This window comes from Anguilla rostrata, chromosome 1, assembly GCF_018555375.3.
Source record: "Anguilla rostrata isolate EN2019 chromosome 1, ASM1855537v3, whole genome shotgun sequence".
NCBI classification, from domain to species: Eukaryota; Metazoa; Chordata; class Actinopteri; order Anguilliformes; family Anguillidae; genus Anguilla; species Anguilla rostrata.
In genome coordinates, this window is record NC_057933.1 from 66,917,415 (window position 1) to 66,942,966 (window position 25,552).

Consider the following 25,552-nt stretch of genomic DNA (forward strand, 5'->3'; position numbering starts at 1 on the left):
CCGGGCTGTGTAGTGCACGTCCTTTAGATGCGACTCGTACGCAGTGTTTTTACGACCGAGCTGCTGCAGCCCCCGCTCTGTTTTCAAATTTGAGTCACTCTGTAAGTCTGAAGAAACAGGGAAAAAACAAACCCAGAAGAGCCCGTGCCGCCGAACTGCCGCTTTCCGAAAAGGAGACTGGCTTCAGCTTCTCCAGAGTTTAGGGAGGGGACGATGGGGAATGGTCAGCAGTACAACAGAGTGTATAACTGCCCAGGAAAGGGACTATATGGAGCAGTTACCTGCCTAACACTCAGGCATGACAATCAGAGCCTGCGTTAGGCCGCTACAATGAATGGACAGTTTGCTTGTCAGTCCGTAAATACAGAACAGTGCGGCTGAACGATGCCCCGAGAAAAGATTGAGTGAAGTCCAGAAGATCTTTAGTCACGGATATACAGATCTGACTGAAAACCAAACCGCTTACAGCACACTGTTCTCACGCTGCGACATCCACAGCATTGCTTTCTCTTTCATCTTAACACCACCCACAGCCCCCCTCCCCCCCTGCACATGAGAATGAACACAGATGTAAAAAAAACAAACTTAAACTCCCCACCCTCCCACCCTCCCCCCCAACCCCCAACCCCTAACCCCTAATTCCACCCCACTCACTGAATTAACAGCTAATCCCTGGTTTGGTGACTCGGCCCATGAAAGCAGTGTGTTTGCGCGAGCGTGTGTGTGTTTGCGTGTGTTTGTACGTGCGTGTGTGTGTGTGCCTCTGTGTATGTTTGTCCACATGTGCGTGGGGTTGTAGGGTTGTGTGTGTGTGTGTGTGTGTATGTGTGAGGTGTTATGTGTGTGTGTGTGTGCGTGTATGTTTGTTCATGCGTGTATGTGAGTGAGTATGGGGTTGTGTGTGTGTGTGGTTGTCATGTGTGTGTGGGGGTGGTGCGTGTGTGTGCGTGTATGTTTGTTCATGCGTGTGTGTGAGTGAGTATGGGGTTGTGTGTGTGTGTGTATGTTGGGTGTGGTTGTGTGTGTGGTAGTGAATGAAAGGTGGAGGTGAGGGCTTAGGGAACCGCTGCTAGGCGTTCCTACGTGGCTCAGGTGTCCAATCTCATGCGTTTGACGTTGGCGCCCTCCTGCTCGGCCTCGGCCGAGGGCCTGAGGAGCCCCACGTGGAAGGCGTAGTCGGGCGGGCGGGACTGGGCGCCGTCGTCGCGGTCGCTGCCCTCGTAGGAGCTGCCGTTGCTGCTCAGGCTGTCCACGGGGGAGCGGCCGGTGAGCTCCAGACGCAGCGCCCCGGGGTACTGCTGCGCCACCGTCAGCACCGCCCCCGCCGACGAGCACGCCGTGCTCCGCTCCCGCCCGGGCGACACCGGCTCCGACTTGATGTTCACGTTGGGGGCGGTGTTCACCGTCAGCATGGCGCCCTGAGGTATATGACCCACGGGCCTGAGGGGGACAGAGGGGACAAGGAGACGGGGTGAGTCACCACTTCCCTACTTCCCGTTTGCTCCTGAAGCACTGTAAGGTAAGCCTGGCTTATGCAGGAAGGCAAAAGCACAGAAACGCCCCAATTAAAGCAAGACACCGTGGGAAGCAAATGGTACACGGATGTCTATTTGCTACACCAGGTTAGAAAGCCTCTAAGGTCTTTACTGCATGAATACATCTCAACAATGACTGGCTAGGTACACTTATGCTACAGTAACAAGGACCCCTGGGATTTGGAGTCCTGCCATGGAAGGAAGTCTTGCTACCAGTTTAACAGCCAGGCCTCAATCAGACACCCAACACTGACAAGGTTCTCTCAGTAATGTCTGTTTCAAACTGCACAAACCATTTTTCCCGTTCATTAAATTTACAAATGCCCATTGAATGGTCAGTCACCATCTTTCAAATGAAGGAACTCGACACAAATATAAACAGGTATACATAATTAATATTGAGCACACTACATCCTATGTCCAAAAAATATCTATCCCAGTGAGATGAAATTAAATATACAGAAGATAAAGTGAACAAAGTGGTAGATAAAGTACACAAAATGCTAGTTTTGGGGTTACCTGACCTCTGAGAATGAGAGAAAGCTTAACATCTATGCCAGTGAGTATAAAGAAATGAGAAAGGCCTCTCTTTGAGGATGGTGTGCTCTTATAAGTACGTTGGGAAAGTAGTGTACAGATGAGAAGGTAAGGCTCCACCAAAGTCCAGTTACGTGACTGTCCAGCGTAAGACATATGCATACAAGCAATTCACACATCAAAAAGGAAATAGTACTGAAGCAAATAAAAATGGTTGTGGGTCCATACCTCTGAATCAGCACACAAATACATGTGCAACTGAAGAGGCATATGCAACAAAAACCAGCAGAACAGTGTGGGGACCACTGTGTCAGGATGTTTCATTTCAACCAGCCCACAGGAATGTGCATTATTCTTCCTATGGAAACTCCACTTAAACCAGCCCACAGAATGAATCCAAGTGCACAGTTCCAGAGCCTATGAGCCCATGTAAAGCCCAGAGTGACTGTATACACAACGCCAGGCAACATCTGCGTAACACACATGAATCTTAAAATGTGTTATGAAAACACAATCATGTCAGTTTGATCTTCTATTTACCCTTTAATAATCTACAAATATATTTCTATTAAATGTCTGGCAGACATACTATATCAAACTGTGTCGTATTATTCCAAATTTTCCAGTGTTTAAAGTCTACACATTGCCATCTACTGACCAGTCAGGCAAATTTTGGAGGAGGCAAACAACTCCAATACTCTTGCTTGTAAAATGACGGGACAACAATTCTTTGTGTGATCTCTCATTTACTTAACCAAAAAACTAATCTGTGCACATCCAATGAAACAGATATTTAGTGAGGCAAATGAATGTCCATGGACACATATGCCATTTTCAATAATCACATTCCCATAAGTAGTAGCAAATCAATGGATGATTTAAAAAATCAAAAACAAAGGACTATGGAGAGAAAGAGAGGAAAATGAGGGATATGGAGAGAGAAAGGTAAAGAGAACAGTGATATCGCAGTATAAACCATACGGGACTCCTTTACTGTTCTATACAGTTAAAAACAAAATAAATGAGTAAAATCGCCAGCACTAAGACATCAAAGTAACTAAAAACCAGTTCAGCTGACAAAATAACAATCCGGCCTGTACATAATCTGTCTTGACAACCATCCAGGCCTGAGGAATCCCAAATTCCAGCCCCAGCTAATTTGTGCCTGATGTTTTAGGTGCTTCTGACACCTGAGTCCAGTGGGAAGCCTGCTTCACTGTCGAAGTCATCAGGGGGGCTGGAGCCTGAGACGTGTCCTGATTAAATAAGAGTGATCCTTCAGAAGCAGAACTAAAATAAAGCTGACATATGGCAGTTGAAAAAAAAAAAGGTATTTCATTTACATTTATATTGGCAGGTGGTCAACAGGCGAGAGAGCCTATTCCAACAGCCCTCTCTGGGAAAACAGACTATTCATTCCCGCTGCTCTCTTACAATGTGTCCCTTTAATGCTGACCGTGAATGTGACACGAAGCAGCTTCCTCATGTTCCCAATGCTGGGCGCCATTCTATGGAAATGACATGGTGATACAGTATGAAAACAATATATGTTCTGGAGCGCATGGGAAATAAGGGTGGAATAACTGCCCCTTTGTTCAGCACCATACCGCAGACGTCTTGCTTGACTTGTATACAGTACAGCACAGAAAACAGAGTTATTAAAATGCAAATCAAGCGCTGTGGCACCTGTTTGCTGATGGACATTAAACACTCTGCATGCTCCGACAACAATGGATGGCTGCCCGGCGACAGGGTGATTTGAATGACAGATGCTCATTTAAGCCATGTATTAATTAGAATGACTTTTTACATTTACATTTATTTGTTTTTCTAAAAATCAACACCGTAATATCTCCCTAGCGTCAGACATTTTGAGAAGGAAATTCAATTTGGTCCTTCTTCAGAAGGTCAGTCTGTGCAGAGGAGAGAGAGGGGGGGAGGGTGAGGTGTTTAGGCGGCTGGCCATCGGAAGCAGGTACGGGATCACCGGAGCGCTCGGGTGGGTGAAATGGAAACCTGGGACCCGCGGGCCGGGGGGTTTTGCCGTTTAAAAACGGCAGCCCCGCCCCCGCGGGCCACGCGGACTCAAACTGAGTGACAGACAGGGGCACAATCACCTCAGGTTCGCGGCGAAACTGGAGGCGCAGTTAGACGCGTCGCCGCCGTGCTTGTCCGCGCCCCACATACTGCGGACAGAAGAGGACACACGCCGTTACACACCGCCTCCCCCACCCAATCCCCCCCCTCCCCCCGCCCCCGCAGTCACGTGACCTGTGTTTACCGTAAACACGCAGCTCCGCTTCGGACGGCTCTGCAACATGGTGGTTATTACTGGAGCATGCCTTCAACATCTATGACTCACCCAGGATCAGCAGCTTGCTCCCCCCCCACACACACTGGAAATGCTAAACGGGACCGTGGCAGTTATTCAGGTCAAGCAGCGCGCTGAGTGCAGTTCCGGCATGTTCCGCTGATTCCTGCAGCTACGGTGTCGTGTGAGACGCTGGTTGCGTTCTCACATCTTAAGACCTTAAGCCTCGCTGCTTCACGCTGCGTCACGGATGTGTCCTTCGCTGTTTTGCGCAGCGTTTCTATGCTCTTGTTCTATGCAAGCTTTTACACTTGCCCTACACACTGAAAAAACGTTTCAAGTTACTTTTTACTTGACAAGCGAAATTGTTTTACCCCGCTGGCAAATCTTGAAACGAGTAAAACTGTCTCACCTAATTGGCAATCTTTTTGTCTTATTTAGCAAGGAGTAATAGAAATAAGAGTTTATTATAAAACTCTAAATATAAGACCAAAATAATTTTTTTTTTTTTTTTTTGCTTTTGCTACAGTGGCCTTTGATCTGGATCATCTGCCAAATGAATGAATAAAGAAACCTTCATCTAACGCTCAGATCAGAATCAGTTTATATGAAGATAAGTCTTTCTACTTCCCATTATATTTCAGTTCTTCCCTCTTCGAGATTCAAAGCAGTTTCAGTGGAAACAAAATTTACGTTGTCAAATTGTGCCAATTAAATTGTGACGTAGTGCAGAAAACGATAAAAACTTCAGGTTGCTGAGTGTGTAGGCCTAGAGGTAACCTAACAAAACAAGCAGTCAGTTCTTTTAGTCTTTTCAAAATGTTACCACAACCTGCCACTCCAGACCACTGATCCTACAGTGCCATGAGAAAAAGGAAAATGGTGAAAGAAAGGAGGCGTGTCTCACTCATATTTCATTGGATGAGATGTTAAGGGGGTGGGGTGACCGGACGTGCAATTCTGCAAGAGTGCTGAAAGGGGGTCCCGTGACACGGCAACGAGAAGGCTACTCACACTAAGTTACCGAGCGATGCCAAGCTCAGCTGCTGCTGCTGCTGTTGCTGGGATACAGTAGTCTGCTGCTGCTGCTGCTGCTGCTGTTGCTGCTGCTGCTGCTGCTGATGCTGCTGTTGCTGCTGATGCTGCTGTTGCCAAGTGGACATGTTTCCTAGCGACAGGCCACCCGGCGACGCGAAAGCCTGGAGCGCTGTCAGATCTGCACTTGTCAGCTGATAGTCTGAGACAAAGAGAGGGAGAGGGATGCATTCCACACATGCGTATTCTGTGCATAAATATTTAACCCAGAAAATTCATAATTAATGCAGATTGAGTGTTTTTCTGGTTTATTTACCCACTAAAGAAAGCGATGACTGTATGCTCGCTCCTGTAATATAAATGGGCTGAATGTCACGGCATGAGACTCCTTTCTTTCTGAGAAGGATGTGGCCATAAAAAAGTGAAACGCAGTAGCGGGGGGTAGTGAAATAAGAGGAAAGAGAAGTGGCTCACTGGTGATGTAACGCAGTGCGCATCCAGTACTGGTTAAAGTACTGGTAAATCATCTCCAAAAAAAAAAAAAGGTCAACAGCGAATCTACCGTTTGAGTTTGCGGTCACAGTGAACTCCTTAGCCGTTGTGACGCTGTTAAAGATGGGACCCCACAGAGTGGCCCACGCGGCACAGACTCTCGCCCTCCATTACATTACATTACAGGCATTTAGCAGACTCATCCAGAGCGACTCACACAACTTTTACATAGCACTTTTACATTGTATCCATTTATATAGCTGGATATATACTGAAGCAATGCAGGTTAAGTACCTTGCTCAAGGGTACAACGGCAGTGTCCTTACCCGGGAATCGAACCTGCGACCTTTCGGTTACAAGCCCAGTTCCTTACCCACTGTGCTACACACCGTCCTCCGCCCTCCGGGTCTCACCTGTGTTGTAGGCCGTTGGCATGGCGGAGAAGGGCAACCCCTGCGTCAGGAGGCTGGGCGTCGCCACGGAGACCACCGGCGTGGTGAGCGGCTGTGTCACCTGAGAGGCGCCTAACCGCTGAGCATTCTGGGAAGGGAGGGCAAAAACAAGAGTTGGAGGAGGAGCACAACCCTTGTTCTTGTCATGTTCGAGACGCACACAAATCAAACCACACCCAACAGTTCTCTTAATCTCTCTTAACCCTGTTTGGATGGAAAAATGTTTACTTCTGCACATAACTTCTTCAAGATTACACAAAGTATAGGGAGAAGGCTGGGTGTTACAATATAACAGAATTTACTGTGTGGTATGCATTATATGGATACTGTATGCCGATAATATACCCCATTAGAATAAAACCACAATTTATAAGCTTATTCGGCATTCTAATGTAGTTTAATACTACATAATCCCTAGACATTGTTGAAAACCATTACCCTTTTTTTAGAATACAATTTTACTATACTCATTACTTCTATGGTCAAGCACGAAATACAGTATGCTCTAAAGACATACATGGTGCACTTTTGATACTTAATGGCTGTTTTACATTGATTCTCCGGTGAGTCAATTTCTGGCTTTGGGCTGATTTCTAGGCAGAGCGAATAATGATTTTCAAGTTAGCCTTCATTTAAACAGAGCACACAGCTGACAGAGAAGACCGCCATTGATGAAGAGGGTGTGCTTGATGAACAGATAACCAGAGCGCGCATTCTGTATTCATTCGCATGTCGGAGAAAGGCTTCAAGCAAGGGCGGGGGAACAAAAGAGGGAATGTGGGCGGAGTCAGGCAGAATCCATCAATGACAAATCCCACCACAGACTCAACGCCGTGCCCTCCGCTCAAGGCCTCGCCACTGTTCCTATGGGAGACAGATGGCAGGAGATGCCCTTTCCTGCACTGATGTTGAGATGGGAGGGAGGTCACTTGCCACAGCTTGAGAGCAAGATGCTCACATTATTATTGCATAACTACTGCATTAAATCTGCCTGTGTGTCTCCTTGTACAGAGAAACCTAGAAGACGCTCGCGTATGGAAAGCTCTTATGTAGGCCAAGCTGACCCCACTCATGATCCTTCCCATCGTTAATGTTCTTAAACTTAGGGGTCGTGTGCAGAACAAGTCCTTTGCACACCAGTAATTACTATTGGAAAAGAGTATTTGTGGATTTAAGAAATCATGGAAATCTCTAGAATGCATACCATACAAACGGTGAGGGATTAAGAGTGCCCTAATACTGATAAATAGGTGTACTTCTACTAATTAAAACATGGTTACTCTACCTTCATTTAGTCCACACGTTGAAGAAACCCAGTTAGAGAAAAGGGGTTATTCACCATATTGCTCTATTACTTGAGCTTATGACTTAATCTGATATCCCATTCAGGCACTTTATCACACACATTGCATTGTACCACACACGTTGCACATTTCTTAGCTAGGCTAAGAAACCACAATAAACAAACACCTCCCTCTGAACTGGACAGAGAATAAGCTGTTGTGTACGTGGATGTGAACATTTCAAATACACCACTGCACTGCTCAATGAAATGTTGGCAAGGCAACCGTATCTCAGAAACGCGTCCGTGTTTAATTAGCGGTGTAGAGGTTCCATTCCGAAATCAGGCAGGACAATCAAGCACCAAAAGCATGCAGTGAAAACCAACTCAGGCCACGGATGTGAAATCAAACACACGTGACACAAACAAACAGAGGGTTTCTGTGTATCTGAACCAGTGGCTCTGATAATGAATACACTGTAAAAAATAAATAAAAACACTAAAAAATAAGTCAATCTTAACAAGGATTTTAGTCTTACATTAAGATTTTTTCTATTACTTTTTAAAAATTATTACTTCTGATTAAGAGGAAAAGATGAGGTGTGACAGTTTTTATTCATTTCAAAATTTGCCAATGGGGCAAGGCAATTTCACTTGTTAAGCAAGAAGTAACTTAAAACGAGATAATATTGTCAAGTTGAGAGAGAGAAAAAAATATGACATCAAGCCTCATTATAAGACCGAAACACTTGTTAAGACAGATGTTTTTTGCATTGTGCATATGTTCAGTTGCGCCCACTACCTCTAATGAGGATAAGTGCTGGATTGACTTAAGATATTCTTTAACAGTGGGACCATCCAGACTCCCATGTTTACTACCTCGCAGTGTAGAATACCAGAGCAAACAAGTAAAAAAATGTAATGCTAATCGTCTTAGATTTGACTAAACTACTTCAAAGAGCACAGCATATGGGACCAGATACACAAGAGAGCTGAGTGTGGGCCGTTTTGCTGCTAACATCTACATTTACATACGCTCGGCATATGTCCGCTTTCTTACTCACACCTACTTAACATGCACGATTTTCAACCAGTTAGATTTTAACATCCATTGTGATCTAATTACTATGGCGACTATGTGAAATCCCTCCGTGTTAAAGATGTGCTGGCCGGATGTGCATATGCAGTGGAACATGCATCTTTTCCAGTGTTACAGGTAGAAGCACCCGTGAGGCACATAGCTCTGCAGTCCGCACCGACTCCTTCAGCACGCAGCCTCATGCGTTAGCACTGGCCCAGCTCCAGCCCTCTGTGAGCCCTAGCCCTGGGATGAGTACTGTAAGCACTAAGCATGACTGAGTCCTGGACCCACTCCCGTCAGAAAGCGCAGCTCGAGGACTCCGCGGTCAGCTGACCGGAAGAACGGCGGCGCGTACGCCTTACCACTCCTGCTCTTCCTCAGGGAGCTCCCGGTGAAGACACGAGGCTCGGTCTTACGTCTACACTCAGATCTTCAACCGTTTGTGCAAGTGACTTCATCCCAGCGCTAGGCTTACCACAGTAAGCGAGAGCGTGTGTGTGCGCGCGTGAGAGAGCATGCCTATTAGTCAATAAACACGGTTTGAACAACACATGAGTCACGAGGGTAATTCACCTCACTCACCAACTCCAGTTCCTCATCCGTCTGCATGGGGGGGGGAACAAAGGGGCGGGGTTAACCCTCCGTTCTAACCTATCAGTGCACAGTTCTCATCCGTAACCCGCAGCTCCACATTGTGCCGTCGATGCTGCAGTTTGCTTATTTCTAACAAACCGTCAACATCAGCATCGCTCAACACGGTAGCACAACGGCTGTGTGTGGGGACTACTTCAGCATTAAAAGCCAGCAGACCAGGCACAATATCATTTGAGCTGGCACAACCCAGGAAACGTCTGTGGAAGGTCCTTCCCAACACGTTAAAGGGAAAACCGTCTGAGAGCTGCAGTCATGAACCCCTGCGCTCGCGTGCGTCATGCTAACAGAACCAGTGCTCTGTATTACGCTCTTTTAAGGCTCAAATGAGAATCAGTCAGGACGGCCTGCTCTAAGCGGTCTGGCTGCACTCACCAGCTGCATCAGGCTTTTGCCACTCTGTGAAGTGATGACCCGGAGGTCCGGCTTGCGGCTGTTCACCATCTGAGGGCTGGGCGGAGGTGGAGATTTGGCCGGGACTACTTTCGCCAAGCTGTTGCCATTAGAGACAGAGAGCAGGCCTGGGGAGGCCCTGGCGCTGATGTACCCATTTGCTGAAACAGTGAAACAGTGACGGGTTAATGCTTTAACAGGAACGCAAATACAACAGCTCTACACCTAATGAATCCTTTAGAACATTAGAATGCTTGTTTTAGTCGACAAAGTCCAAAAAAGCCACTAAGCAGTGACAAAGGAAAACAATGTCATGATTACCATTCACGACAAAGCTAAATTCTCATACAAAATCCCCCTATTTATCAAACAATGTACACACGCACACACACACATGCACACACCTATGTATATATATATATATATATATATAAAAAAAACACGTTGGTAATAATACACCAGTAACACAGACAGAACATGATAAATGAAGTGAAGTGGAGCTGTGGTCCTGGCTCTATTCACTGGGACCTTCCCAGAACTATCCCCTTCCCAGTGAATGTGTTCCACAGGGTGACCTTTTCACCACACTGCTCTCAAACGATACTGTCCCTCAGCACTGGCAAAGAGAGAATGGACTGAGAATGCAGATAATGGCTGAGAGTGAGACAAAACCTACAGGAACGTTACCAGGTGGAGCTGACCTATCGCAGTAAGCGGTCGATTTGATTGACAGGAACACCTGATTGTCTCAACCCCCACTGACAGACAGACACACAGAAAGACAGACTTGCCCAACTGGTGAGACCTGACAGTAGAACCTGCCAGCACATTCTAGCAAGCCCAGAAAACAAAAAGGTTTACGACAATATACTTCAAAGAGAGGAAGTGGCCATTTTCCAGCCACGAAAACTGCACACTCAGTGTGACCCGACAATATTACGCAGGGTTTCTTTCTCATATTCATGTTTGTTTGGCTCATTGAAAATGCTGGTCACCCACTGTGGGCAGCGAGCACATGTTGAGATCACAACAGCACATCTGAGGGTAGGGGAGCTGTGACAGAGAAGGACACTCCTTAAATCTTCTCTCAGAGACCGAGTGCAAGCGGGAGGAAGAAGGGAGATGTTGAGGGGGGAGACGTGTGTGGGTGTGTGGGAGAGCGAGAGAGAGAGAGAGAGAGAGAGAGAGTGTGTGTGTGTGGCTTGCCCTGTTGATGCGTTGTCGTTAAGTGTGTTCGACAGTGTTGTGTACCTTGGGAAAGTTGTTGCCTAAAATTGTGAGTGTGGGGGAGAGTGTGTGAGTGTGTGTACCATGTGTCTTGTGTAGGATGAGAGGGGAGAGAGCGTGTTTGGGTGTGAGAGTGTGTGTTTGGTGTGTGTGTGTGTGTGTGTGTGTGTGTGTGTGTGTGTGTGTGAGTGTATATGCATGTGTATACATATGTGCTATAGGCAACAGGCTCTAGGATGACTGTCCCCTCCCTCTGGGCCTGTGTCTGAGCCTCCTGTTCTCTCCCATGCAGCCCACAGCTCCTATTACCCTGGGCCAGGCGTGGGAATGCAAGGAATGCTGGGTGACGTCAATAGTGACATTCCCAGAGCCTGGGCCTTCGTGCAACAGCTGAGAACCCAGGGAGGGGGAGGGAGGGGGAGGGAGAGGGAGAAGGTGGAGGGAGAGGGGTCGGGTGGGAGGAGGCAATCTTTTTGGAATACATCTCTCACTGCCTCTTGTTTAGATTAAGAAGAGTTCAGCTCAAAACGGGGATATCAACATTACTGCAGTGTTCTCTGGGGCTCGCCGTAGGGCTTGTTAAATTTCCAAGAATGCATTTGTGATTGTATTGTCCCTAAAGCTGGCCGTTTTGGGCGTGACCGGGGAAAGTGGGCAGGGCAGTGACGCTGAGAAGCCCAGTGATTGCACTGTGGCCACACACGAGGGAGAATGGCGGCCCTATCAATCACACAATGACTGCCTCAGTTTGACTTGAAAAAGTCCATATATGGAGCTCTGGCAGCTGTCAAAGGCACCTTTAAGGAGAGCGGCCGGCCAGGCCGGGCGACAGTCAGAGGCCAGGGCTTTCTGGGTGGAACAGGCAGTCAGCGGCGGAGATATGGGGCAACAGCTGCGAGGGTAGATGAGATGGGTGAAGGGCGGAGGTGATGGAGGTGTTAGCCTGGGCCATTCATGCGCACGTCCCGCCCCACCCCCCCCCCCTTCTCATCTCCACCGGGCTGTTTACACCACACTGGGTCTGTCCTGTGACCCTCAGCTGTCCCCAACAAACAGGTGGTGTGACAGTGTGCAGTGTGGGGGGGGAAGGGGGGGGGGGTTAGTGTAACTCGCCATTGACAAGCAACAGTGACTTCTCCTGTCACAAAGGACAGTCATGTTCAGAAGCTGACTCCTCAGAGGTAAAATGTCCATGTCCTTTGATGGTACTCATTTAAAAATTGTTTTTTTGGTACTTCTGTCATATCGCGGGTCTAAATGATCGCAACATGAGTTAATCCACAGTCACAAGGCAAAACAAAGCTATGCTACAACTACATCATCTGCAGCACAGGAAAATGAGAATGCTAACTGCGCACTGCAAAAAGAAAAAATGCCTCCTGACCTGTAAAAGCCCTGATTCATTACAGCTGCCAACTGCCCACAAAAAATGTGGACAAAAGAACAAAAAAGTGCTAAAGTGCAAAAATGAAAAGGAAAAAAAAAATGGAGAAAAAGGAATAAACGTTTCAGCCGCAGACCTTCATCAGTGCTGAAAAGCTCAGCAGTCACCAGCATTTAAACAAAGGATTAAATTTTGGCGTCGTCTCAAACTAGAAGACAATCATTTTCTAAGCAGACATTAAACAATTTAAGATTCAATATAACTGGCAACTGCTAATAGGCGACAAGGCAATTAGAGATAATCACGCCATCATGAATGGCCAATTGTCAAATTCTAAATAGGTTAATTGCCAGTTGCATCAAATTGCTTAGAATGCACCATAGGACATATAGATAAAATTACTGACAAATGTATCCATACGCAGTTGCATAAGACACAGCCAGGACAGAGCAGAACAGAAAAGAAAGATACAGATAAAAGCATAACAAAATTATAAACTAAAATAAACAAGATATAAAATATTCTAACAAATAATACAAAATGGTGTGACTGATATGTTCTCCAGTAAAGACTGATTACCCAAAGACTAAGCTAAATAGATGTATAGGAAACACAACAAATTACGATCCACATTCATCCCCCAAGGAAAAAAACGAAAAATGCAGAAAGTTTCCCGTTGGAACAACCGGTCATCAGGGGCAGAACTGTCTGAATGGCACATACAAATCTGCAACACTCTGATTTGCCTGTCTGAAGTGACTACATGCAGGAGACTTTTTGTCTTGTTGAGTTACGGCACTGCGATGCTCAATAATTCTCTTCTGTGAAGGGCGGGATGTTTGATCAAGGCCAGCCAATGACATGAGTTACACGGGGAGATCTACATGCTATCGACAGCTGAATCTCATATTTCTTTAATTTACTGTATGGGATGAGTAAAACGTCTGTATGGTCCGCAGTAGGGACAAACAGAACATCTAAGACGTGAGAAGTTGCCAGTGGCATGACCAAGGCTGCCAGTACAGCATGTGCCTTCCCTAAAATGTGTCAGCATGAACCAATTTACCCCTGAGGGTCTGACCCCCGGAATAAACAAGAACGGGACGATCTCGAAGAACATCTGTAGGCTGACTATCACTCTTCAATACATGCCAGTGTTTTAACACAGTATCTCTATGGTGCCACTCTAAGGAGAAAATGTAGTCTTAAAAATTACTGAAAGAGGTTTCTTATCTCTATGGTCAGGTGTTTGCACAGTGGCATTATGGGCTCGTCGGACAGCAGGTTGAAGCCCCCTGTGTGGGCAACCAAGAGCCAGAAAATCTTTGAACTTGCATCTAGACTGAGCATGAAAATCATCAATGTCAGAAGAAATGCGTTGCAGGTGTAGGAATTGACCATAGAGAAGTACCCGTTTGAGGGGGATGGGATGAAACCTTGTGGCATGCAGGAAACTATGCCTGTCTGTCTCACTTTGGTGTGTAGAGATGTAGTTATTATCCCATCACGCACTGACACCACAGTGTCCAAAAAACTGCCCTGAGAGGAATCAACATGAAATGTGAAATCAATAGACTCTCTCCAACAGCGACATATGCCGCAAACAAGTCAAAATCTGCCCTGGAACCTTAAAAAAAGAACAAAACAATCACTGTATCTTCGACACAGAAGCAATTGATCTGAGAAAGGATTGTTATTGCAGATATGAGGGTGTTTAAGGTGCACTAGATCTAAATTGGCATAGTCAGGTGCCACTGTGGCTCCCATATCTGCAGTAGCACAGCAGATGCAGTTCTGATCCCGATGAAGACTCTCCTATAGGGGCTTGCTTCCTAAACAGCAGGTGGGAGATTTGGCTGGGTAACCCATATATTCTGACCATGGCCGCTAGCTGCTTTAATTACTAAGGAAATTAAAAGATACCATGTGCCCATGTGTATCGAAGCATTTCTATGAGTTATTACTGCTTTAGAAAAGGACCGGTTTTCCAGTTAGCAAGCAGGGTAGCTCCTAAAGTGATGAAAAACAAAAAACAACAAGACAGCATGACCATGTGGTGAATTCATTTAACCATCCAATTTCGACAAAAGCCGGATGTATCAAACACATTATAAATATACATGAAAATAAACAGGATTTAGGAGATGATCTTTCCCAGAGATCTTTACACTGATTAATTAATTAATTAATTTACAATTCATTAAATTAGACTATACACCGCTCAAGGTCACAACAGCAGCAACCCAGCCGGGAATCAAACCCACAGACTCATCAGAAGAGCGGATGACTAATCAGCTTCCTACATCGCTGCCAAATATCACTAATCACACTAATCGTTCGAATTGCCTTGAACCGCATTGGAGATAAATGGCTGTGTAGTTCTGCATGCAGCTTTTGCGTATTGTTAACCAGTAGTATTTTTATTATACTTTTTACAGCAAGATAGGTATTAAGAATATATAAGTAATGAGGTTTCTTTTAGCCCTACGGAAGTTTCACACAATAATCTCACTTTCAAAACAAACTGCCCGTGTTAAATTCATAAATATATAAAAGCCTGTTTATTTACTGAGCCGACTTTCCCAGGTCTGTAATAAGCAGGTGGAATCAATGTCTCTACTTGGAACTACAGTTAGAAACTGGCCTGGAGTAAGTTACCACGCCCTCCCCCACGCACAGCCTGTCTGGGAGGGGGGTTCTCCAAAGTCACTCTGAATGGGAATGCATCGTCTTATTAATCCGCACGACTCACACAAGCTAGCAATCTATCTGCTACACCGAAAATCTATCATGACCAAATTGCATGTTTTTCGTCGATGAATACATAATTTAATGTTTTCCGAAACATTTACATCTGCTGAATGAAATGTGCTCCCTGGGGCTGTTTTTGGCAAGTTCCTAAAATGAGAGCCGAAGTATGGAAAAATAAATCTGGGTATTTCACTTCAAATTGATATTACAGGCTTTCATCATCCCTCTCTGGAATGAGCATCAATCCACCAACAACTGAACATGTAGGCCGTGCTGGCCTTCTCTTTGTGGTACACCCGGGTAACGTGAGCACTCCCAAGTCAAATCAAATCTGACAGGGAGACTGCTATGTCATTCTGCACTGAGCTCCAACAACAACAGAACGCCAAACTTCTCTTCCTACAAAGCGCGTTAAAATCAGCCCGTCTTTCTTCAGCCAACCATCATACAAATCAGGGTCACTTAACTACTTGAAATGCAAGAAACAGCTTGAACCGTTTGCCATTTTAAGGTGGACAATGCTGGGGCTATCAGGCAAACTACTATAAAACACTAATAGTAATTAAGTCTTGCAGGACAAACAGACACAGGCCTTCAGAGAATACTATGAAGGGCACTACAGCTCGCTGCTTATTAAAGTCACTGCAAACAATGCTGTGTGTGTGTGGAAGAGCACCTCTGAGAAAGAGAGTGTCTGTGCCGAGACGGGGGCGCACTGGCTCCTTCCACTCACCGACTGGACTTGGACACGCTCCGTTCGAGTTGTTCAGGTCACCTCCTAAAAGTGCACCTGCGGGGGGCACACGAGCATATGGAGTCAGGGAGTCACAGAGTGAGTCAGAGAGTTACATAGTGAGGGGGGGAAGACGAGCATATGGAGTTAGAGAGCCACAGAGCGAGTCAGAGAGTCATAGAGTGAGGGGTGGGGGGGGGGGCGGCACATGAGCATATGGAGTCAGAGAGTCACAGAGTGAGTCAGAGAGTCACAGAGTGAGGGGGGGAGACGAGCATATGGAGTCAGAGAGCCACAGAGTGATTCAGAGAGTCACAGAGTGAGGGGGGGAAGACGAGCATATGGAGTCAGAGAGCCACAGAGTGATTCAGAGAGTCACAGAGGGGGGAGGCCGCACACAAGCACATGGAGTCAGAGAGTCACAGAGTGGGGGGGCACAAGCATATGGAGTCAGAGAGTCAGGCAGCACAGCCCCATCAGCTGGTGTTAAAGCAAATACTCGCCCGAGGACCCAAAAATGGCAACACTGCACAAATTAGACTCAGAGAACGCCTTCTCGTAGGTTCTGTTCCTTTTGCCCATTCAAATACACTTTTATAATATTTTTAATCACACCTGGCTCACTAACAGCTAAATATCCTAAAATAAATAAGCACACTGCTTAGGTGTGCCATGTAAAATTAAATTACACCACTCAACTACAAAGACAGTAATAATGCTCTAAATGGAATAGACTGAGGGAAATTAGTAATAGAGCCCCATTTAGGACACTGCGGTAGGAAAAAAACAATTATGAACATGCAGGGATGCAAATAGTTTTCAGTATAATTGCACCTATAAATAACTTGCACGACTGTGCTGACATTTCAGTCTGGCATATAAATACAATTTGGAACAAATGCATCCACTAGAAGGAATATGTCACATGGGAAATATATGGCATAATCTTTACAGAACAGAGCTTAATATCATGAAACGGGGTCTACTACAATTTGTAATTCAATATTAAGGCTATGATAGACATGATAGAAATCATTTTATATGACAGTAATCATTCATTTTTGAGAAGGAATATGACCAGCAAGCGTAGGGAAGAGCAAACAAGTCACAATGTCTCTCTGCAGCTAATTGAGGCTCTCCATCTTCACAGGGATGAATATCTTAGCAATCTTGCCACCTCACTCACCTGCACTGGCCGGTCTCTGCGGTAACCCTGGAGACACTGTGTTCCTCTGGAGGGCTGGTTGCTGTGGCGACAGGAGGCGGGGATCTGTGAGTGATGATGTCACAAAGGAAGTGGTAACCAGGGCACTGCCGGGGTTGCTGAACTGTAGTGCGTTCTGATTGGACACGGGGACTGTGACTGGCATGGAGAAAGTAGGGGGCGGGACAGCAGACTGAAGGAGAAAAGGAGAGAAGACTCTTACAGAGATGCACAGGCACATACACACAAGAGTGCATTTACTTACTGTTGACAGATCACATGCAATATTGATCTAATTATACCACACCGACAGAAGTTCATTGTTAGAGATCACAAACAAATCATTATTGTTACAAATTCAATTGTTACATTGTTATGTAACTCAATGGCCAAAATGTTATTTAACTGAAGCAACTTCCCAAGCTAAAAGCTATGTCATCAAGTTAATAATGTATAATAAGAACATTTACATTCATAAGCACATATGAATCACAAAGTTTACACATGAACAACAATAACCTTTGAAGAGTGTAGGGTGAAACAGTAAAAGTGAAGGAAAGAAAAGAGCACCATTTTGGATCAAAAAAGGACTTGGACACTATTAATCGGGTAGGTACCTGAGAGGCATATTTCCCAACATTATCACTCATTTTCCCGCCTCGGGTATAGTCCTGTCACTCACTCTAGTCTCATGTGCAACTCCAGACATAAATTGCACAACCATACATATGATATCACCTTGATTTTCTTCAACTTCTTTCCAAATTGTTTGGGTTTATTTGAGGTTTGTCCGATTTGGTGTCACAGTGTTCCATCTTCTGATTTCATAAAATTTTTTAAATAGTTTGGTGTTTAGGTAAAATTATTTTACAGGGAAATCGCTAAAGACTTTCCGCAAACGGGTATTAGGACACTAATTACTTCATTAAAAGATCCTCTGTCATTACCTGTTGCCAGTTTGTTTAGTACGGCTGGCTCAAAAAGCCACTGTGGTCAGAATGTAACATTGCCAACATTTTACTCTGGGACAAAGATGCTCATAGCTGTGAGGAATCAGCACATACTCTAGAATATGACCAACTCCAGTCCAAGTTTAGAATGCATTTTGGTGAGCTTCAGAAGGGATGTGAAGCTCTGACTGAAAGACTCATATGAACTGCGAACAGGAGCTAAATCAGTAAAGTGATTCTCTATGCTTCAAAAACCTTTTAAGAATTAAACCTGTCACAATTGGAAAATATACTGTTTTGAAAATGTGCGCAAAGAAAACATATAATGAATGCAAAACTCTTGTTCTTTGTGGTCTGACAGATGAAGTGAAGTCTTTGTTATGCATACTGCATGACTAAGATGATTTGACAATTACAATTTTTTTGTTTAGGCAACATAAAAACAAAAATGTAAACTACTGAAACAATAATTGAGGGCTCCTTTTATCATTTTCTAATTTTTACAAAGTGAAGTGTGAAGTTGGTGTCTTAAGGATGGGAGTCCGAATTAAATTAATGGCATAATAGCACACAACAGAATGCACATTAATTTGCAACTAAGTGCTATAAGAGGTTTACAAGAGGCCAATGCTTTAACATTATGAATATTCAACAGGTCTGAATCAGCACGGTTGTGTCTGACTCACAAAGCTTGGTTTTACATTAAGGGCCAATCCACCGGGGAACTTGGAATACAGCCTTCTTACAGCAACCCACTTTCCCCTGTTTGTCAGCAAAAACAGGGCCCCTATATTTAAAATGTGGGACAGACATGGCCCCATGTGTCCTGAATGGAACCCAGTTTAAATGAGTTGCAATGTTACCCTTTGTCTCTCCCAGAATTTCGTCTTCCCTATCTCTGAGCTGATTGGATTTTCTCTTTTTTTTTGTACAGTTAATAAATCAGACCAGAAGGGGCCGGGGCAAGATGGCAGTTCAACAATGAGCATGCAGGCCATTACACATAAGGACTATACACCCCTTTACAATGCCTTGAGAACATTACAGATGGTATCAACAACCTATTAAAAGCCATAAGCCATCAAGTAATCTGAATTTGACACTGAAGATAAGCCCACTTAACTGTGTGTGGGAACACAACTACACTCGCTGTTCCTTAACTGTGGTACTGTTCATCACACTGGTTCTAGGGTAATCAAAGAAGACAAAAACTCAGCCTGGATGGAGACGTACAAAACTGGAGCTCACCCTCACAAAGGCAAAGGTCCAGGTTGAGAACCAGAATGGCTAAGGGTACTGAGGAGAAGTTTCCAAGGGAAAAAAACCCAGCATCTGGCTCCAACTTTAAATAACATACCAACAAATTGAGTGTTCATTACAGACATGGCTACTTCTCCCAGCATGAGCCCTAAATGAGTAATTAGACCCATTACCTGCAGTTCAGAAAGAGTGATAAAACTGTGATGTAAGTTTGTGGTTTACCCACACGAAAGCTCATCCATTGCAACTCAAGCGCAAGATGCTGTACTGTTTGTGGTTTGGTAGAAAGGACTCATTGTCATATGTTGGGTGTCATGTTTTAACTTGTATGGTGCGTGCTGTGTGGTAGTGCACAAGCCTACTCGATAAGGCCTGATGCTGCCACTTGTTCTGACTGAGCTCAAATTAGATGAGTTCAGCTGAGCTTCCTACTGAACAGTGAACTGGGAGTAAAGCCCCTTGTATGTACCGTCAGTCCTGCAGGAAATGAATGCATTGTCTGACTGCAGCGTTTGTGAAAGACAGTGCGCAACGGCTTTGGTGTCGTATGTTAGCATATCACTGACATTTTCTGGCAGTGAAGCCCTAATGGAGTCCCGCGGATGCGTGTGCGCGCACGGGTGACCCACACACAGGCATGCTGGCGGCCACAGCACTGTGTTACATCACCGCACACGGGCCGGGCAGGGTGGGTTAGTGTCAGTGAGGACCCAGCTGGAAAACTGTAGCATACAGCACGTCATAGTAAAATGGTGGAACTTGATCCTTGGAGCCTGCAGCTTTCCTACTACCAACAGCTGTATCTATGACCACGAGTCACGTGACATTCGGCGTTTACGTCCGAGTGCCAATCATAAACGCTGGTCACTGCTGCGCAAAATTAAACTGGTATTTCGGAGGGACTTGGGTTTCAGGTTTTGAAGACAGATACTTATTTAAATGAAAAAATGGGGCTTTCCATACAGTTTATACTGTATATATATAGTATCAAATTTGAAAGCTTTATGACATATTTGCCACCTTACACCACTCATCAACAGCATACAATTGTTGTGTAATGTGAAACTGAACATGTATTCAATTTCACTTGAATCTCAAGAGTACTTCCCTAAATCTTATAAAGCTTTTAAAATCAAATCAAGCATTTTGCATACAGATACAGAGTGATATTGCAGGGAGTGACATACCAATGAGTCTGAGGAGTCGGTTTTTCTCTGAATGCCAGTCATAAACACTGCCTTCAGAAATATCTCTACCAGACTTTTTTATTTCTATTTCAGAAATCATTTGCCACCTAGTTTGAGCTCTAAAGATGCCATCACAAGGGTCCCAAACTGCTCTCCAATAGAAATGGAAGGTGTACAAAAAAAAATAATGATTTCATTCACGGAGTACTTGATCTTTCAGTTCCAAAGGAAAATTTTAATTGGAATTTGACCGTAATAAAACTGCAATATGGTTAGTCTAACTGCAGATAAGTACTGACACACACAATCAATAATTACCTTCAGATAGCCTTTATTTATATACTGCAATAATGAACTTTTTAGTCTGTAAAATTATACACCGACATAAGCGTTGGGACCTTGGCAAGGCCATTTGGGGCTTATTAATGTGAATGCAGCTTCTAAACAAAAACAATGATTACCTTGTACAATGCTTTATTACCTTTCCATAAAAGCACTGCGTAGCACAATAAAACGGTAACTGTAATAAACGTATAAAAGCGAAGCGGCAAGAAAGCAGTAAGGTATACTGACCGTGCCTCAGAAGAATACTTTTCTACCAATTTATTTCCAGTTAAACGCATTAAATTCCTGTCATTCTCTGGGCTCAGAAGAGTGGGTGGCCGCAGTGAGTTAAACAGAGATTATAATGGATTCAATTACATGGTTAAGTGCTTAGGTGGAAGGACGGCCACGTGAAACAAGATCAGGGACACAGATTAAGTGGTTTGATGTTGTGACAGTGATCACACTGGAACGAAAACCAGGAAGTATGAGTTAATGCTCTACTGCCTCTCATTATATTCTCTATAATCATATTTTTATCTCTATTGAGCAAATTGCTAGCAGGCATCTGGTCTTCTGTATTCACCAGAATATGAACTAATGAAAACGTGATTACATGCAAGCCTGTTAACAGTGTGCTACAATACTCTTTTACATTTGTTCTACACGATACTTGTTATGATATTCGATAAACGGTGCCCAAACCATGACTTCAAAATCATTACATTCAACATGTCCTAAAATGAATGTCTTCCATGAATCAACATATAAATGGAACAGGACATATTTGAACAGAATTGCTGATTGCACGGACCCTGTTCATTCTTCCCGGGTCTACCCCTGTGTTTTTCTGATTCAGCCAATCCTGAATCACATCCAGCTGTCAGGAGTTAAACCCCGCCCCTCAGTAACCGGCCAGCGACGGCACTAACCCGTTTTCCCCCGCTGAACTCTCCTCTGGAGGTTTTCCTCAATGCCAGGGCATCAGCCCGCATTAAAGCCATGGCCTACTTTTGCTCCCTCCATCTGTCCCAGAGTCCCTGAAAGTTCCCCGCTAACTTCAGGAACGTTTCGTTCCGTTCGCTACTGGACCACGTCTAGTGCTGGCTCAGCAAGAAAAATAAAAAGGTCTTTGAAGGTCTTTCAAGGTCATTTAGAATGTTCATAGCAACAGAGCTGGCCTCAATACTACTGCACGACTACATGGGTACTGACGTATAAAGAGGATAGTTTCTTGAATTAATTTCTCTCATAATCGTGCAGACCATGTCTGCCAGATATTAATAATCTATTTAAAAAAAGTCAGCTAATGTCAGAACCACTCAACCAAGGACAAGGATAAATAAAGACTGACACAAACAAATATATCGGCAGCAAAGGGGATAGTTTGATGCATTTAAAAATTCACTGGTTTCACACTTTCTGTTTTCCAAACTCCCTTGCTGAGGAATCTGCCTGCCCAGCCAAACACACTTAAAGAGATTGGAGAACAAGCAGGATTAGTCTAGCATATCCCAGCCTGTGGGTGCCATGTTGGGATTATAATTCTGCCTGAAAGATTGGTGCTGTATGCTGTAGCTTTCTCTCGCCTGGGAGAGGTGTGCTGGGCAAGGTGGGGGAGGGGGCGTGTGAGAACCTCAGAGCTGCTCTCCAGTCCAGACTGTCCCCTGTTCCAAACACACTGATCCCCTATTCTAAAAACACTGATCTCCTATTCTAAAAACACTGACCCTCTGTTCAAAACACACTGATCCCCTATTATAAAAACACTGACCCTCTGTTCCAAACACATTGATACCCTATTCTAAAAACACTGACCCTCAGTTCTAAAAACACTGATCCCCTGTCCTAAACACACTTAACCCCTGTTCCAAACACACTGATCCCGTTTCAAACACACTGATCCCTCGTTTCAAACACACTGATCCCTGTGCCAAACATACTTATCCCCTGTCCTAAACACACTGATCCCCTGTTCTGAACACACTGACCCTCTGTTCCAAACACACTGATCCCCTGTTCTAAACAAACTTATCCCCTGTCCTAGCTGTTCAGTCTGATCTCAGCCAAAGAATGCCTTCTGCCTGACAGGAGGCAACCGCAGTGCGATTAATAGGAACTGAGTTACACGGGTGCAAATGGCGTTTCAAGTTTTATTTGTTACGGTTGTCATGGTAAAGTGTACTGTACACTGTCTGCAGCTTTCAACTGCTTGCGTGGGTGTGTAGGCGTAAAGCAATAACTGAAATTCATATTATAAGGAAATATCAAGCTGTTTTTAATGCTTGAGGTTGTTTACCTAAATAGATGTAAAAAAAAAATATTTGCTGATAATTTTTTCCCCTGTAAATACACAGGAGTCTCAATGTTTGGGTAGGAGCTGTGCTTAATGTAGCGGAAGACATATATTAGCCTAATTCCAAATTATTCCAGTGCTCTTACTGTCGACTACTTATGATGTTCATTAGCATTTGATCTATCCTATGTAAACCAGCGCAACTATGAAAACGTTTCACTAGTAAATTAAGCAAATGGGCGGAGCCTGGGTAACACCTTGCTAAAGCAGAAAGCCAATCACATGCGCTGTTCTGGGTGTTGTGACGCCACCGCTAACCCCAGGTCCCATCACATGCACAGCCCGGCATTTCTCTAGCACCGCCCCCCCCCCCCAACGCGAGGACCGTGTGCTAACACCGGGGAAGGACTGGCCGGCATGCCCACTGGGATGGCAACAGACTCCGAGTCCGACAGAGACTTTAAAGGCACAGGAGAGAGAGGGAGGAAAAGGAAAGGAATTTGACGAGGAAAGGGACACCAATTCGGACGCGGTGCGAAGGATCGCCCAGACCCGGCGGACGGAGACGAACAGCGCTTTCGCGCGGCTTTCCCTTCGCTGAGAGTCCCGTGCCTTTAAGAGCCTCCGTAACCCCACCCCCCTCGACCAAACGCACGCTCAGAGGGGACCCCGCGGAGGGAGACGTGGAGGATAGAGGGGGGTGGGGGGGGGGGGTGTGGTTTGTGGGGTCAGGGGGGAGGTAGTGCTCTGTGAGTTGCCGTCCGGGCCCTACGGAGGCCGTTCCTGTACTCACTGACAGCCTATAGCTCTGCATCATTTTATCAAACTCCTCGTCAATTTTTTTGTATTTCTCCTCGGTGCGGGGGGTGAGGGAGAAGGGCTCCTCAGGGTCAGGGCTCTCTGAGTCCCGGTGCTCTTTCTTGTTCAGAGCCTTCGAGTCAGGAAAACGAGAGACAGAGACAGAGAGAAAGAGAGAGAGAGAGAGAGACAGAGAGAGAGACAGAGACAAAGAGAAAGAGAGGGGAGGTTAGAGGAGGAGAGGAACAAGGCAGCAGGTACTCACTCCGTATCTTTTGAAGAGGATGTCCAGGTCATCGCTGGTCTTGCGGTACTTGTCCTCGCTCAGGGGACTTTGGTCGATAGAGTCCTCCCCGTCAGGCTCTGGACTGTTGCAGCCATTAAAGCCTTTCTTTCGCAACGTCTGAACAGTTTTTGAAGAGCAGGAGGAGGGAGGAAGAGGAGGAGGAAGGAGAGGGGTAGAACAGGTTTACAGAACAGCTGCTGGCTTTCTAGCAGATTTTCAGCACCTGTTCACCATCCCCAGCTACCCAGCCGAGAGTCCCTCAGATAACTCCAACTACAAAATTCATCGCTCTTCCTCAAACCAGCAAAGCACCATGGCCAAAGCCTTAAGAGTCTGTGGCAAAGTGTGGTGAAAATGCCGCCATTCGCTTAGCAGATACACAAGGCGATTACATTGCCCATTAAGCACAAGACCATGTTCTCCAAAAGAAAATCCGTATTTACAGCCCAGAAAAATGTGTTGGCAACGAAGAAGCATTGATAGCCTCCTCTTCCATCTATGCCAGGCCCAGAGCAGGAGACACACTGGGCTTAGGCACTGAAGAGTATGGGCTGGATTCCATCTCTCCAATGCTACAGCTCAGCTCCACTGGTACTGTGCAGCTCTACCCGGTCTATACAAACTCAATGCAGCCTACTGAAGCTGTTCATTCCCCCTCTCTCCTCTTTTCTGCAGCAACAACAACAAAAACAACCATTTCTGTGACACCCCTTGCCTCGTTCAAACACTTTCAATCAGGAGATGTGGTTACGTAGCTGCCCTCTTTCACACCAGCAGCCACACTATAAATAACAGCTACGAGCTGCAAATACCAAAAAGTAACATCTAAATCTACTTTCCCCGGCAGGTTTGGTACCAGCAACACTTCACCTGAAGAGGGGCCAAAGCTGTGAGCCACACAAAACGCACTCGCACATGTACAAGTACACGCATCGGGAAAGAGACGTGTGCAACACAGAGGACTCTCTCCTAAGGTGTTACGCAGCTTCTCAAAGCTGAGCTAAGGGATTTTTTGGAGGTTACATAGCGTTCCCGTCTCGTTTTCAGAGGAACTGGGGAGTCAGGTGTTACCAATAATTAGCTCTGCTGGTGGGAACCTAATCAAACAGTAAGCCAGACTCCATCCAGGAGAACGTGTCACTTCCTTTCACTATAAATAGATGAGCGCTCATCAGAAGGAATAGCACAGGAGGACCACCGAATCCATCTCATGCACTTCCTCTGAGGTCAAATGTTCCGGTTAAGGTTACAGACTTGAGTTGGTGGTAGAAAATGATACCAGCACACAGTGAAAACATCAGCGCTCGGCCCTGTGTCTCAAAGTCGTGAGTCCCCATGTCCCTAGCCCGCAGGCATCGGTCTAAAGGACAAAGGTGTTAACAG

The 25,552-nt window shown here is 45.3% G+C and overlaps 1 protein-coding gene across 7 annotated transcripts in view; it reads right to left on the bottom strand.

Moving 5' to 3' along the window:
• Positions 1-933: 933 nt before the first annotated feature.
• Positions 934-25,552, bottom strand: part of mef2d (myocyte enhancer factor 2d) — a 67,127-nt gene continuing 42,508 nt past the window's right edge. For 3 of the 7 annotated variants that reach the window (XM_064351546.1, XM_064351524.1, XM_064351535.1), the window contains exons 4-12: positions 24,149-24,286; positions 17,051-17,261; positions 15,865-15,921; positions 9,752-9,930; positions 9,299-9,328; positions 6,324-6,450; positions 5,398-5,620; positions 4,190-4,258; positions 934-1,440 (exon numbers count right to left, since the gene is read on the bottom strand). In XM_064351546.1, the coding sequence (XP_064207616.1) occupies positions 1,089-1,440; positions 4,190-4,258; positions 5,398-5,620; positions 6,324-6,450; positions 9,299-9,328; positions 9,752-9,930; positions 15,865-15,921; positions 17,051-17,261; positions 24,149-24,286 (1,386 nt within the window). In that variant the 3' untranslated portion in view covers positions 934-1,088. The remainder of the gene's footprint in view (positions 1,441-4,189; positions 4,259-5,397; positions 5,621-6,323; positions 6,451-9,298; positions 9,329-9,751; positions 9,931-15,864; positions 15,922-17,050; positions 17,262-24,148; positions 24,287-25,552) is intronic. The other 4 variants (XM_064351557.1, XM_064351567.1, XM_064351576.1 and 1 more) reach the window with 4 other exon arrangements.